The sequence below is a fragment of the Leiobunum rupestre genome, chromosome 2, assembly GCF_980474605.1.
Source record: "Leiobunum rupestre chromosome 2, qqLeiRupe1.1.hap1, whole genome shotgun sequence".
Classification (NCBI taxonomy): domain Eukaryota; kingdom Metazoa; phylum Arthropoda; class Arachnida; order Opiliones; family Sclerosomatidae; genus Leiobunum; species Leiobunum rupestre.
In genome coordinates this window covers 6538599-6553972 of record NC_143385.1, presented here as the reverse complement: position 1 = coordinate 6553972, position 15374 = coordinate 6538599, and the positions used below count along the sequence as shown (strand labels likewise).

General features: G+C 33.3%; 1 protein-coding gene across 2 annotated transcripts in view; it reads right to left on the bottom strand.

Moving 5' to 3' along the window:
- LOC149955605 (uncharacterized) overlaps nt 1-15374 on the bottom strand; it is a 49652-nt gene that overhangs the window by 15739 nt on the left and 18539 nt on the right. For both annotated transcript variants that reach the window (XM_090165332.1, XM_090165331.1), the window contains exon 2: nt 694-820. In XM_090165332.1, the coding sequence (XP_090021458.1) occupies nt 694-819 (126 nt within the window). In that variant the 5' untranslated portion in view covers nt 820. The remainder of the gene's footprint in view (nt 1-693; nt 821-15374) is intronic.

Here is a 15374-nt window from a genome sequence, read left to right as displayed (position 1 = left end):
TAATGGTTCTTTTCTGATATTTTTTGTGTAATTGTCGGTTATGAATAAAAATAAATAATTGGATAATTTCTTATTGAAACGCCGATCTCTAGTAGTGGCGAAAAGCAACTCTTTAGAGGTAGTTCATATTTCAATTGAACTACCACCAACCTGAGTTTCAAAGAGACCAGGCCCGAAAGCAAAATTTAGTCGCGACCCGGAGGCCAGTCCGCCTCTATACGTCTCAAAATTGAAACATGCGCCTTCGTAGTTCGTTGTCTCGAAACACTTTTCAATGTATGCGAATTTCCCGCCTAACTGAGTGAAATGTCAAAATACACAGGGAACAAACAGGGTGTTTCTTAGAAGGCTGTCACAAATTTACAGGAAACAATTGGGTCCCAGAAATAATAGAAACAGAAGATTTGAGCGTTTTTTGACGTTTTTGAGGTCGATTTTTGACGGCCAATTACTCGGATACGGTTCAATTTAGGAAAACGTTTGTCAGGACCTTTTTCACTCCTTGTTACCTTGTTAATTTGTGCCTGGCTTCTCTGAAATACCCAGTATATTTATAAACCATATTTGGGTATCTAATAGCTTTAGAAAGTTAAATTTGATGTAGTCTAAACGACTTTTGAAAACTAAGCAGTTGCGGCTGCCAAGGACGTCATAGAAATAACTTATAAAATTATGGTTTTATCAATTAATTACCTCAATGGACATTTCATTTAGAGGCTTGATGTTGCAGGATGCTTCGTCTAATTCTAGCGGCTGAATGCATCTCGACCAATCGAAGAGCAAGAGAATCAGAAGAGTGAAGTGAAAGAAGGAAGCCATTCTGAAACAAAAATAAATACAATTTTAATCAATAATCTGTATACTTTTACATTTCGTCTTAAAAATGATTTCATTAGAATAACGAAACTTCGGGGTTCTGAGTGCAAATTTTTTTTTAATTACAGTCGGAGTAAAAATATTTTTAGTACAGTCGGAGTAATAATCTTTTTCATTACAGTCGGAATAAAAATCTTTTTCATTACAGGCGGAGAAAAATTCGTTTTCATTACAGTCGGAATAAAAATCTTTTCATTACAGACGGAGAAAAATTCGTTTTCCTTACAGTCGGAGTAAAAATCTTTTTTTTATTACGGTCGGAGTAAAAATCTTTTTCATTAAAGTCGGAGTAAAAATATTTTTTTATTACGGTCGGAGTAAAAATCTTTTTCATTAAAGTCGGAGTAAAAATCTTTTTCATTACAGACGGAGAAAAATTAGTTTTCATTACGGTCGGAGTAAAAATCTTGTTCATTAAAGTCGGAGTAAAAATCTTTTTCATTAAAGTCAGAGTAAAAATCTTTTTCATTACAGACGGAGAAAAATTTGTTTTCCTTACAGTCGGAGTAAAAATCTTTTTTTATTACGGTCGGAGTAAAAATCTTTTTCATTAAAGTTGGAGTAAAAATCTTTTTCATTACAGTCGGAGTAAATGTCTTTTTCATAAAGGTCGGAGTAAAAATCTTTTTCATTATGGCTCATTTTATGACCGTTTGAAGTGTTTATAAAAAAAATACAAACGCGAAACAAGTCTCAAAATTAAATGTGAAGGACCGTAGTAAAGGCATTGTTTACGCTACTTTGCTTAAACCGAGAAAATGTGTGATTAAAAGCAGCTTCACGCTATCTAGAGTTCCTGCAGTTCGCAACTACAAGCTTAAGATTCATTGGCGCACCAACAGAAAGTATGACAGATTGCAGCGATATTTGCAGAAAGCCGCGATTGGTTTACTGGTGTTAATTTTAAATAATAAATCTTTGGAGAAATATAAAATATAAACCCGTTTCTTAAATGGGGCCCCCGAAAAAAATGGAACCTTAAATTCTCGTTTCCAACTTCCAAAATTTACAATTGGTCTTAAAGTATCGCACTCACAAACGCCCACCCGAAAAAGGTGAAATCGTGCCAACGCAATCTCTCTAAAATAAGAGTTCAATGTACCATTATAGTTTCAAAATACATCCTATAATTACTAAATAGCTTTTTGTTTTAAAATTAAATTTGACACGCATTTATTAAGTGTCTAGCGAAACGGGTCATAAGGTATTTGAAAATAATAAAACCGAAACCAGATAATTGTTGTTATCCAAATAAAATCGTCCAGGGAAAATATTCTCGAGCCGTGGAACCGGTCTTATTTAGAAAAACTATTTTCGCGGGTTTGTTGTTACTCAATTTTTTTTATATCGCAATGTTTTTTTTTCTTCTGAAAATGCTTCACGGTTAAATGTGGACAAACGGCTCGAGGCAAAAAATAAACTGAAAAACTTCAAACTCTTACCGCTCCAATAGAAGCACAATATAGCGAACCAACCGAAGAACACAATGAACCGAAAGACACGTTTCTTGGCTTGTTTTCAAGGGCGATGACTGATAAATTACTTCTCTTTTTTTCAATGGGTAAACTTATATTTATTTATGGAATTCAATATATCGTATCCATATAAATATAGAGAAATACTTACGGAGTAATTTATTTTAAACAATGATAATCTTTCAAATTACTTTAAAAAAGATATAGGAAAGAAATATTTTGCGTGAAATTTTATACGTTGGTAAAAATTCAGAGATTGAGGAAATATTGAAATTGACGAACTATACTTTTGTCTTAAACTAAAATAATTAAATTAGGCATTTTTCGTAAATATAAATAATTGCCATTTATTTCGTTTTTTCCTAATTTAAATTTGGGAGAATAAGGGGGGCCATTATTTAGAAACAAAAGAAATAAATGGATTACTATCCGATAACAAATCAGAACATAATGACGTGGATTTTTCCGTGAAATGATTTCCGTAATTTAATGTAAAAGGTAGACGTGGAGCAAACTTTTTAAAATCGAGTGGTCGGACATTTTGCAATTTTGTGTACGGGAACTAACTTCAAAAATAAGATATTAGTTTGGAGATTTCAAACTGTTGATTACTGGTGTTTTAGGCTGATTTTGTGATTTTTGTAACTGATTTACAGATATCGTAATTTTCAAGTTGATTTCAATATCATTTTTCAATAGCGTGTGCTGGAGTTTTACGAAATACGGCACAAAAACGCAAAAGATTATTTTCGATTATAACACAATAGCAGGGTTAAGTATGATATTCCGATATTTCGAATTGACCTTGACCCGCGCTGATTACAACATTCGCAATGATTGTATATAACCCATTGATTTATTTCATTCAAATAAACTCACGAATTAAACTGCACCTAACAGCACACCGTGTCCGGTGCTTTTGCTTTCAAATGAAAATGCAAGAATTGCCACGAACGATATTTTATTTTAAAACACGTTCCTGATTGTTCAATTTCTTTAAATTTAGATAAAATAACGAAAGTTGGAGAAACTACATTCGTGATTTGATTAAAGTATTTGTATTAATAAAAGCGTTAGAGAAATCTTGTAAACTTTCGAGAAAAATAAGTTTACTACCTCAAATTACACGTGGACAAATACTTCCCGAAGAAATTACCGCAAAAAAATCGCTTACGCTGCCGGGAAAGAGATTATAAATTTTTTCAAAAAAAGAAGGTTAGATGTCATTATTTATAGAAAGAGGAAATGATTATACAATTTTCGGTGAGATTTTTTTACCGCCGTTAACCAAGCAGGGGTTCATCAAGATGGTCACCATTTACGGCTGACCTACATCCCGTTCGTACGAGAAAAAATACACCTTTTAAACAAATATGTAAAAATATTGAATATTCAGCTAATACGAGGGACCTCGTGGGACTTTGCGAAGTACGCCAATACTGGAATTTCTCAACGGAGTTTCTTGTGCCAATAAGGGTGACTTATAATTAGCCGGCAGAAAAGGTTTAAAGAGTAATCGTAACGCTAGATTTGTTTTGCTTGTGTGTGCGCACCCATATCGCTTACTGACACACTTGAATAATTGTGTGAATTCTAAGAAATGAACGAAACTGCGTAGATCATTTACTGGCTTTAATTGGACATATGTTTAGCGACATTTCTAATGAAAGCTCCCGAGACACGCGAGGTTTCACATTTCATTTATGTATGGACGTATTTATTATTTAGGTTGGAAGTTTTCAAATTATGTAGTTAACGTTATCCTACAGACGTAACCTTTTTATTTTCAAAACATTTTTCATTTCGAATATTTGTTTCATAATTACCCAGATTTTTCATTTCCAATATTTGTTTCATAATTACCCAGATTTTTCATTTCCAATATTTGTTTCATAATTACCCAGATTTTTCATTTCGAATATTTGTATCATCCAGATTTTTTATTTTTAATATTTGTTTTATAACTATACAGATTTGTTATTTTTAATATTTGTTTTATAACTATACAGATTTGTTATTTTTAATATTTGTTTTATAACTATACAGATTTTTTATTTTTAATATTTGTTTTATAACTATACAGATTTTTTATTTTTAATATTTGTTTTATAACTATACAGATTTTTTATTTTTAATATTTGTTTTATAACTATACAGATTTGTTATTTTTAATATTTATTTCGTGAATATATTTATTTTTATCTGGATTATTTGTTCGATACATATCCAGATTTTCTATTTAAAATTTTATAAAATATTAAAAATAAGACACGAATTATTGCGCAAGTTAAATATTTTCACTTTATTATACGATTAAAACATTTTGTTTAATAAATACCCAGATTTGGTATTTGGAATATTTGTTTCAGAAATTTTATATTGGTTTGGAATCTTAAGAAAATATAACTGGGAGTGTATATGATATGTTATGATTTGCTCAGCTATGCTATGCTAGGATATGATATGGTATGATATGATCTACTCTGCTATGATATGATCTGATATGATCCGATCTGCTCTGCTATGATATGGTCTGATATGATCTGCTCTGTTTATGCTAGGATATGATATACTATGATACGATATTAGAAGTTACCCTAGCTATATAATACTCGTTTTTCTCATTTATAATCATAATAAATTATAATTAGTCTAACGATTTTAAGAATTATGCTGTAATAATTGAGGGGGTTTAAGTATTTATGACGTAATTCAGAGGGTCTTTCTAATAGTTACGAGGGGAATAATGTGCCGAAAATTTTTACGTTACATAATTTACGAACAGCACCTTATACGACTAGGGACGCCAAGATAACGCTTTGAAGATAAACGAAACATGGTTTGACAGCCCTGCTAATTTCACTTGGTGAAACAGCGAAAACGTAATGTGGATGTCTTGCCGTTGCTGTTGAAATTACCGTATGCTTAACGTCCATAGATATGTTTAAATATAGCGCATGTAAAAGTGCAGAATATTGAGTTTCATTTTTCGATATGAATATTATTTCTTTTTGAAATAAACGAGAAAGATTTTTACTCAGTCTATGGCGCTACACAGTTGCACTGTAGGAGGCGTTCTTGATTATATTTAGTATCAGATTTATAGCCCGGTGTCCCGCAAACTGAGAACACATCACCGGAGATCATCATCATAATGCCCGACGCCAGCGTCCACAGCCCGGACAGGTGACAGAACAGCCAGGGCAGCGAGAGAACCCTACCGCTGATGGTCACACCTTCGACGCAAGCCGCTCAACCCAGCAGAAGGTGCAACAATGGGACGACCAACCCCTCACTTCGCACACAGCAGTGGGATAGAGAGTGGATGCTATAGCAATTCCAGCCGACACCTTACCTATGTAGGTAGAGAAACAGACTTTTCAGAAAGAGCTCCTAAAGGGGAACGACGGGCACACAGCGGTCCTCATAACCCGGCAAGGCTGACACCAGAGATCCCGATGTGATCCAATAGGTCGGGAAAAGGACCAGCGGGCCTCATACGGAGACCTGCTGCCCCACCGGAGGCTACCCTTTCCTCCGAGGTGGCCAGTTTGCAAAGACCCTCTTAGTTAGCCTGAGCCGAAGCTCAGTTTCCAGCCCATCCCTTAAGGGCCCGGCACAGGTGGCACCGGAGATCCCGGTGGGCCCCGCAAGGCCGGGAAACAGGACCACAGCGCCTCACACGGAGGCCCGACGCCCCATAGTAATGTTAGTGTGCGTACGGACAGATAGACTGACCGCATCAACCATCCTATTGATGCCGGACTTGTGAGATCAGAGAACTTTGTACCCTCTCTTTTGTGTGTGTTACTGTTTTTGTTGTCGGGAGCGAAAACCCGCAGTTCGTTGTTTTAAGCGCGAAGCGCAATACATATAAACTCTAGCTTAATAAACCGTTTCTTAGTGTTACTTTACTCTCGTAATTTCCGGCGCTTAATGTCATTAGGATTTGCTTAGTGCTCTACACATTTTTATCAACAAGTAATGGCACGCGACGCAGGTTCGGTGACACGTGGTTATTGAAACACGCGTGGCACACGGCTATTAAATTTAATTAATGGTGTAGCGCCATCTTCATAAATTTACTAGAAAAATTATTTAATGTACGACCCATAGTTCAATGCGCCTATAGTTAGAAATGTGGTATGATTGTGCGTCGCCGTTAAAACAAAACCACGTATCTTTTCGGTGGCCTTTTTGAGAAAAATTGATTTTTTAATTTTGCAAGGACTTGTGAAATCGCGTGTTAGGTTTGTACATGTGAGTTAATTTTATAGTGAAATAATTTCGTTTCAATATTGACTCTTTATGAGGATTTTAATTTAAAAATATTTTGCTAAAGGGAATTTTTAGAGATACGTGGTTTTGCGTCATGAAGTGAGATAGGAGCTGAAAATAAGCAAGATACGTGCTTTTGCGCGAAATAAGTTGTGAATATCAAAAATACGTTTAAAAGTTTTCTCGATTTAAAAAAAAATAAATCCAATTGCAATCTATTAATGTTTTTAATGTTATATACGTAAATTGGGGTGTAGAATCTAAATATGTCAATTTTGACAAAGCCACGTATCTAAAGTTACGTGGTTTTGTTTTAACGGCGACGTGTTATTATAAACAGAAATGTCAATCTTTCCGCATTCCTTTTTAAGCATCTTCTTAAGCTAACTAGAAAGTTTTAAAAAATAATTATATGATTTTCTTTAAACTTGCACTAGCCTTAGAAGTCTTATACTTTTAAATTTTTTGATTATTTATGGATGGAGATATTCTTAAAATATATTTTACCACAAATTAAGAATTTTATAATTTTAATATCAATATCAGATGTCTGACTTTCCTTTCTTCTTTAAATAGGGGCGTAGTTCTGTTGAATTTAAATGACCCCTGGTAGAAGAAAGTGAAGCTTAAACAACAATTTCCTCGTTTGAAGTCAAACCAATTAAGCGAAAAAACGCCCTATATATTCTCACGATTAGAGTTAAAATTACTTCGTATCCAGTACAAAAAATTTAAATTGGTGATTTTCTTCAAAACTATCGTTTAAGGATGACAATATTTACAAGTTTTAAAGGTACGTTTATAAAAGTAGTAATATAAATTTTATGTATTTCAAAAAAAGGGTCATTTTTAAAATGATTTTATTTTATAAACCATTATTATTGTATAATATTGTATATTATCTTTATAAAAAAGAGGCAAAAGATAACATTTTCTAAGAATACAATTTTATCTCCTTCAACGAGATTCCAAATGACCTTTGACCGAATTGATTTTTTATCCTGTAAATACCAAGATATTTTGAAGCTTAAAAATTGATGTTTCAAAATGCATATATATATATTTTTTTTTGTAATTTAAGAATGTCTAAGTATTATGATATTGTACCTGATATGAATTTCTAAATATTGTCCAATTTATCTGCATATCCTCAAAGGTCTGTACATTTAACATGTTATTCTATTATACTCTATAATATTTATTAAATGTTATTTATTTTGTATATGTTATATAATATTATTATTCTGTTAAATTGTTTATTATACGTATTATATATTAAATATGATAAATATTAGTATTAGTAAAAAAAATAAAACTTTAATTTCTATGATGCTGTCGATAATTTCAAAATGACCCCAGTTTGATTTGTAAAAATTTAATTCGATAATATAAACGAGCGTCTTATCTAAAATTAAATTTTACTATATCCTTGTGCGAAAAAAAAACAGATGAAACCAAGAACCAATTTAGGTTCTAAAGAACCTTGATCCATCATCCAAGTCAATGCTGGGGTCATCCACTTTTGCTTTTCAGAATAGCCACTCCCAAAAACCGGCACGTAGCGCCGTTTTAGAAGTTGCAAAATTAGGAAATTTTTGGTATTGAATAACCCATGTCATTTTTGAATAACCGTATATTAAAACGCATTAAATTTTAATTAAATGCTGATAAAATATATTTTTAGAAATTAAACAAACGTTTTTGATTTTTTTTTAGATTTCATTATTTGGTTTTAACTACTGCAAACTCTAATGTATCGCTTTCAAAAATATTTGACGTACAAATGAACGATTACTGCGATTATGCTGAAGATGGGGCTACACAACATTAGGGTGGCAATCTCACGTCTATTTAATGTCACTTGTTAATTGACACATGCCACTGACAAGGAGACTACCTGAGGTGGTTATCTCCGATTTGGTTCAAACTCGGGTGGTAAGTAGACCTTCGTGTAACTTGCAAATCCCTAAAAGGGTAGACAAGAATGGGCTTTCGTTTTGCCATGGCAACCAAAAATGTTTTTCACAACTTAAGAACTGATTACTCGTATTTACCCAATAGTATGTATATTTACTCATATTTACCAAATTTGACGTATATTGGTCCAAATGTACCAGATTTAACCATGATCTGAATTATGTATCTAATTGATGAACCTTTTTTTAATTTTTTGAAAAATATTGTTAGTGGGGACCCTTAAAATCGTCGATTTTCCCATGTTAATTTTCATAGAGAAAATCAGTTTTTAAGTTGCGAAAAACATTTTTGGTTTCCATGACAAAACGAAAGCCCATTCTTAAGACACCAATCAGTTTTTTTGTTAAACATTTTTTGTAAATCAAACGTAAAATGGGTCAGATGTAAAAAGTGTATATGATAATGATAATAAATTCATCATCCGGGGGACAAGGATTAATTTTTTTTGGAAAAAACATAGTTGCTTGAATTCTAAATAGTAATAGTTATAATCTTCTAAAAAAATTACAGTATAGCCAGCTAATGGCACAGTGGCCACAATATTTATTTTCAGAATAATGGAACGTATAAAAATAAGGTCAAGGCAATTCCCATAAATACCCATCGTAAATAATAAACATAAAAAATGTTTGAATTCTTTTGGCACAATAAATATAAAAGATCCAAAAAAAGTTTGCGTTTTGCAAATATTCCGCTTCAGGTGTGGTGGCAGAAAAAAAGGGGAAATCGGGAACGAAACCGAATTAAAATGTGTCGAAGTGTTTGATAGGGAAGCGTTTCGCCACAAATTCTTATGCTCTGAGTAAAAGGAAATGGAAAAAGGGACGTTAGTGACTTCGGTATCCTCACGTTCGCGAATCAAGGTCGGGTCTTTGGTGGCTCAACACCTTCGGAAGAAGACGAACAACTGCCCAAAAATAAGAAAGAAGAGGCGTTCGACCGTGAAAATTCTTTCAAACATAAAAATATCTTTCTTAGTTTCGAAAAAAAGAGATGGCTTACTTCCGGTGTTGCGCTAGAGAGAGAGAGAGGTATACTACTAGATCGTATTATCAGGTCAACGAGAACTACTTGACTAAGCATCGCCCACTTTGCCACATTTCTCAGATACGGGTTTCCCGAACCAGGATATTCCGAAATATTTGCGTTTAATGTAAATTTTATTCGAATATATTTATAATTTTTGGAATGGCTAATATCGGGAGTACATAATATAATTTTTAAGATATAAGTTTTCATTTACATATCTTGCTAACGTTATTCGCTTGAAAAATGTAACTACGCCGGCTTCCGTTGATTTTGCCCATAAAAGATTGGGAACAAAAATAATGCGGGACGAAGACCGTCATAAATTGATTTTCTAACACTAATTCATCTTTTAGCGAATTAATACGCGCGGTAGATTTCCAGACGGGATCTAGGAAATTCGTGCCCAACGGAAACCACGTCCAGTTTGTAAAGATACATGTTTTATTATAATGAACTATATCGATACTTATCTTATATGAGATATATCATTAACTTCTGCTAATATTAAAATTTTTATGGAACTATTTTTTTGTAAATATAATTAAATTTATTGAAATAACGCCACTCATAAGGGTGTTCAGAATATTTTTGGTCTATAACATAGTAGGGGATACCAATTTCTTATAAATCCTTAAAACACTTTTTTAAATGGGCTATTATTTGCGGAGTTCTATGGTACATTAGTCAAAGGATGGTGTCCCATATGCCCATATTATTCCGGGCTTTTGGAAATTTCCATCGCTTTCAAGATCTGTCAAGTTTGGGTTTTGTTATACTATTATTTTGTGAAAATTCTGCCACCCCTATTTTACTATCTGGTAAATTAATTTATATAACTTTATTTTCGATAATAATTGGTCGGCGTTCGATTAAAGGTTGTCCATGGATGAGGCTGATTTATTATTAAGAAAATTAATTCCTTTTCGAATACTACAAATGCATTGGTCCTAGTAGCATCTAATAATACGATTTCTGTATTTTTTCAGCTCACTTGATATAGAAAAATGTCGTACCACTTCCGCTTGGTCAGTTATCCTTAAAACAGTGTTGGGCATTTTTGTCAAAGAACCGCTCACGCTCACGTCTTTTTGATTGGTAAAATTTTCGCTCCTCTCTTTCCGCTCTTTTTTTGAGCGGTAAAATTGGCGCTCTTCTCATTTTTGTTTTGCGCTCTTTTAAAAAGATATTTTACCGCTCATTTTCGCTCATAATAACAAATCCGCTAACAATGAGATGAACGGTGCCCAACACTGCCTAAAAATACAAGAATGGTTGAGGCCTTTTACATGGGTTTGGTACGCTGATTTTTCATGTATTTCACAGTATCTCGTGACACGATCCGTTCAAATCCTTTAATTAAGTCAATGGTCTGAAATGATATCTTATAAACATCAAATATCCTCAAACAGAAATCTAAGTCGGAATGAAATCATGGATTTATGTTGTAATAATTTTCTGTCCATTATACCATTTTAGCGAAAAGAACTCAATTTTATTGGTGAAAAATTAATGATTAATATCCGATACACCATTCAATGGCCCACCCTTAACTGTTCACACTTTTCCACCAAATTTGGGTTATAACGAATTGATTTCCTCCAATGAGAGTATTAGTATTTTTCGTTTTAGTCTGCTATAATGTTTTAAAAGTTAGAAATTGCCTTCATCATTTCCAACTTATTTATGACTGATATTTCGATAATAAGAATGTTAAATAGTAAGCAAGCGACTGGTCAAATGTTTCAAAAATCCCACGTCAGTGACGTCACAGAACAGCTAAATGTCATTGGTTAAATTTCAAAAAAAAATTTATATATCAAATAAATTGGCAGCCGAAACTCGGTCACCTGTCTGAAAAAAAGTTTCGTGTTGGTCCCTCAAGAAGTGCACCAACGTTTACTGATCACACTGCTTAATTAACTGCCAATAATTGGACAAATTTGGTGGTCAAACTAATTGGCCTTTGAAAATTGTATAATCTGAACCTCTTTCAAGTCTCGAGAAAATAAGTAAGAATTATGAGCTCCAATGTCAAAAGTAATTTTTTTCTGTTGTGCGCTCTATCAAAGCACTCACGTGTGTTGTAATCGAGTCTCTAAATGGGTTACGTGTAATTCCCTTTTTCATAGCAGTTTCCAATTTGTTATGCCTAACATTGTACGTGTTTTCTGCCCCGCCTTTTCCCTACGTCAGTGCCCAGGGTCGAAAATGACGTCACTGTAGTAGAAGCTGAATAAGAAACATTCGTTCAAAATCCGAATTCATATATTCGAATGGATTTTTTAAAGCCATTTATCTAGTACCGCTTCTTAGTTGGAAAAACTTTCTTCATTATAGAAATAAGCTAATGATACGACGATCATATTACGAAACCGACAGAATAGTTTTATTACGTAATAAGGGAATCCAGTACCGTCAGAAGCTGAAATACAAGTTCACTAAATAACAGAGAATCTTCTTTTCGGGAGATTCAAGTGAGCCCATTAGATTGCGCAATGTAGCGTAATGAATTTTGATGGTGACCCAGGGAACGAATTAGCGTAACGTTTTCATTTTTCACGGGGTCACAGCCCTCACCCAACCCTAGAAAATGGAGTTTTAAGTAGGAAGTGCTACGTTTTTATAAACAAAACGGGTCAAATTCATATTGACGTATGTTTCAAGAAATAATTTTATCATTTGTTGGAAATATTCTATTAAAATGAAATTTAACAAAACAAATAAACAAATAAGATAGGTTATAAATGATAAAATTATATATTTTTGTAATAGTGGTCTTAATTTCCCATTTTAATTATCATTTTGTAATTCAAAAATGCCTAAAACATAAGAAGGTACTATTATTTTCATAAGAATCCAGTTAATTTCAAAATTTTATCGTCAATGCTGATAACGGCAATTTTCTGGATTCAAATGTTGTGATAGTTCTTAATTGATTACATCAAAAATGTTTACTTTCCAAGTAAATTATTCAAACTAATTTATTAACAAGACACGTAGTTATAACTTAACTTAGATTAATGATTTGATTGATAAAATAGTAAAGGACAACTTTATTAAAATAAGATCTAATTACATCTAGAAGGCACAATGCCCATGGTTGAGAAAAAAAAGTTTTTTTTTAAATAATATAATGTAATATAATATATATTTTAATATAATAATAATTTTTTTATATAATAATAATATAATAATTTATTTGATGACATAGTAATACATTATAATAGTTAAATTAAATACATAAATCACCCCAATATCCACATAAGCAAAAGCTCGTGCGTGGTGGGGCTAACAGCGTATAATAGTCATAATCATGACCTTTGTGCGTCTCACTTTTTTAGTTCAACAATAAGGGAGAAAAATTAATTAAAATCTAAAAAATTGTATTACTTTTTGTATCCGTACTCACACAACATTTACATATCATTTTTTTAAATAAATAATAATTGTTACAAAGAGTTTTTTTTGGTTTAAATCAAGTTTCATTTCAAGCACTGCTATAGCTTAACTTAAACTAATTGTCCCTGACCAGTAAGTTTTGTTTCACTGTACATAATTTTTCCCCAACCAAAGCAGGGTTGGGAAAAAATCTGGTTTTCAAAATAACCGTTTTTATTTTGTTTAAACCAGGTTTATTTAAAACACTGGTTTATATTACTTTTAAACAATTTCTTCGCTTGTGTATTTTTTTAACTCTACATACTTTTCTTTATTTACTAAAATTTAATTTGAGTACCAAAATTATATACCAAGATTAAAAAAATTACTTTTTATATTCTGTGACTATATTTAAAGGACCTACACTTTTTAATACCCTGAAAAAAGTATACATTTTGTGTGTAGATTAAACTAATCACAATTTTTATTCAGTTTCAATTTTTTGCTAAAAGCAGGTTAAGAAATAATAAAAGCCTGTTTAAAAAAAACAAAAACCCAATAGAAAGTATTTTTAAAGCACTTGGATTAAATGAGTGTGATTTAAACTAGAGAGCTCTTCCGGATAAGGAGACACACTATTTCCTAAAGCTGGATTAATTATTAAAACACGTTGAACTCATTTCATTTCGCATTTTCTAATCCGAAAACATGAAGTGGAAATTTTATCAAAATTGTTTATTATCAATGATTTTTATAAATAGTTTTTTGTTGTTAATCACCGAGCAATTTCCCTTCTTTCAAATAATAAAGTAGAAGTCAAAAATCGGTCATTGTTTTAAGAAAATAGAGAGGCTAAGTAAAACAGTAGAAATGTGAACGGGAACGTCGAAATATTTTCAAAACACTACCTTGTTAACAGTGGCGGAGTAAGGAGGGCGAGGGGGGCGGTTCGCTCCGGGTACCATTGTAGCCAGGGGTGCCATCGGGGAAGCTCGAGGGGGGGGGGTGAAAATCAGAACGATTAAACTTGAAGAATGTGTTTGGGCTCGCGAAGGGGGGGGGGGGGGTGCAAGACCAAGGACCCGTGAAAACGTCTGCACGGTCCTGGGGAGTGTCACAAAACATTGCCCGCCCCGGGGACCCAGCCTTCTTAAGCCGCCACTGCTTGTTAACTTGATGCAAAGCACCGTGCAATCCTCGACATTTCTGTTTATAAACTCGATGCCTACTTTCTTTACAAGGTCTATCACACCTTCAAGAATTCTGTAATTAACTGTGTTGAAGTGTGATTTAACGTCTTTTACCAGAAAAAGAATTCAAGACAAAGATGGGACAATGCCAAAACTGCCAAGATTTTTCTGGTTAATTTTTCACAACTGTGGTCAACCTTAAGCGCCTATTAGGCTTTTCAGTTTGCAATAATCGCCTGCTAAGCAGTCACTTTGTATAATAATGTTAGCGAATCGTCTGTTTAGCAGAAGGAACTCCAACAATTGAAGAGCTTCTCCCGTTGGCCTCTAAGTGTCTCTATACAAACTGCAAAGGCTAATTATAGATATTACCTAAAAAAAGTTCAAAACGAATAATAAAACGCTAGCGGAGAAAGAGTGAAGTATGTCAAATTAAAATATTTATTATTTAATTATTTCTTCGATTAAAGTTAAACTCATTAATTACGATAATATTCTTAAAATAAATGTCGAGATATGTGACAACTCCTACGCGTTTAATTACCCTGGCTTAGTTTCTCAAATATCCCCAATCACGAATAAAATCTTGACTATATTAAAAATATTATAAAGAATGGAATCTATTTACCATGTTCTATTTACCGTGTCGGGGTGGAGTGGAAAAAAATAGGAAAGGAAGTTCAGCAAAGAAAAACAGAGGGACTGTATTCCTTCAAATTCCGGTGCGTTTGAGATAAATGGCGGGTTCTATTTACCGTCGACTCTGGAGGTCTAAATCATCATACGCGCGGACTACATTCTCGGGAAAATGTTTTTTTTTTTGCGTATTAGCCGTACGCAGCGACGGAACAACGTGAGGGCGGATTCTGGAACTAATGGGCCTAATAACGAGCCTTGCGGAACGCTGAAAACAGTAATGACGCCAGGGAACCAAAAGCGACCGCGTGGAGAAACGATGTCCGTCCCTAACATGGTGGAGATTACGTTATTCGTATTGGGGCTATTTTACGCGTGTATGGAGTTGACGCAATTGCCCGTCCTACCAAAGTGAATAAGACCAATTTTACTGTAATATTTATGGTCGCGTACGACGTGTCATTATAAAGATAACGCTCGCAGTTTGATTATATCAGGTCGGTAGAATTCAGCGACTGGCACCTAGTGAAAGTTC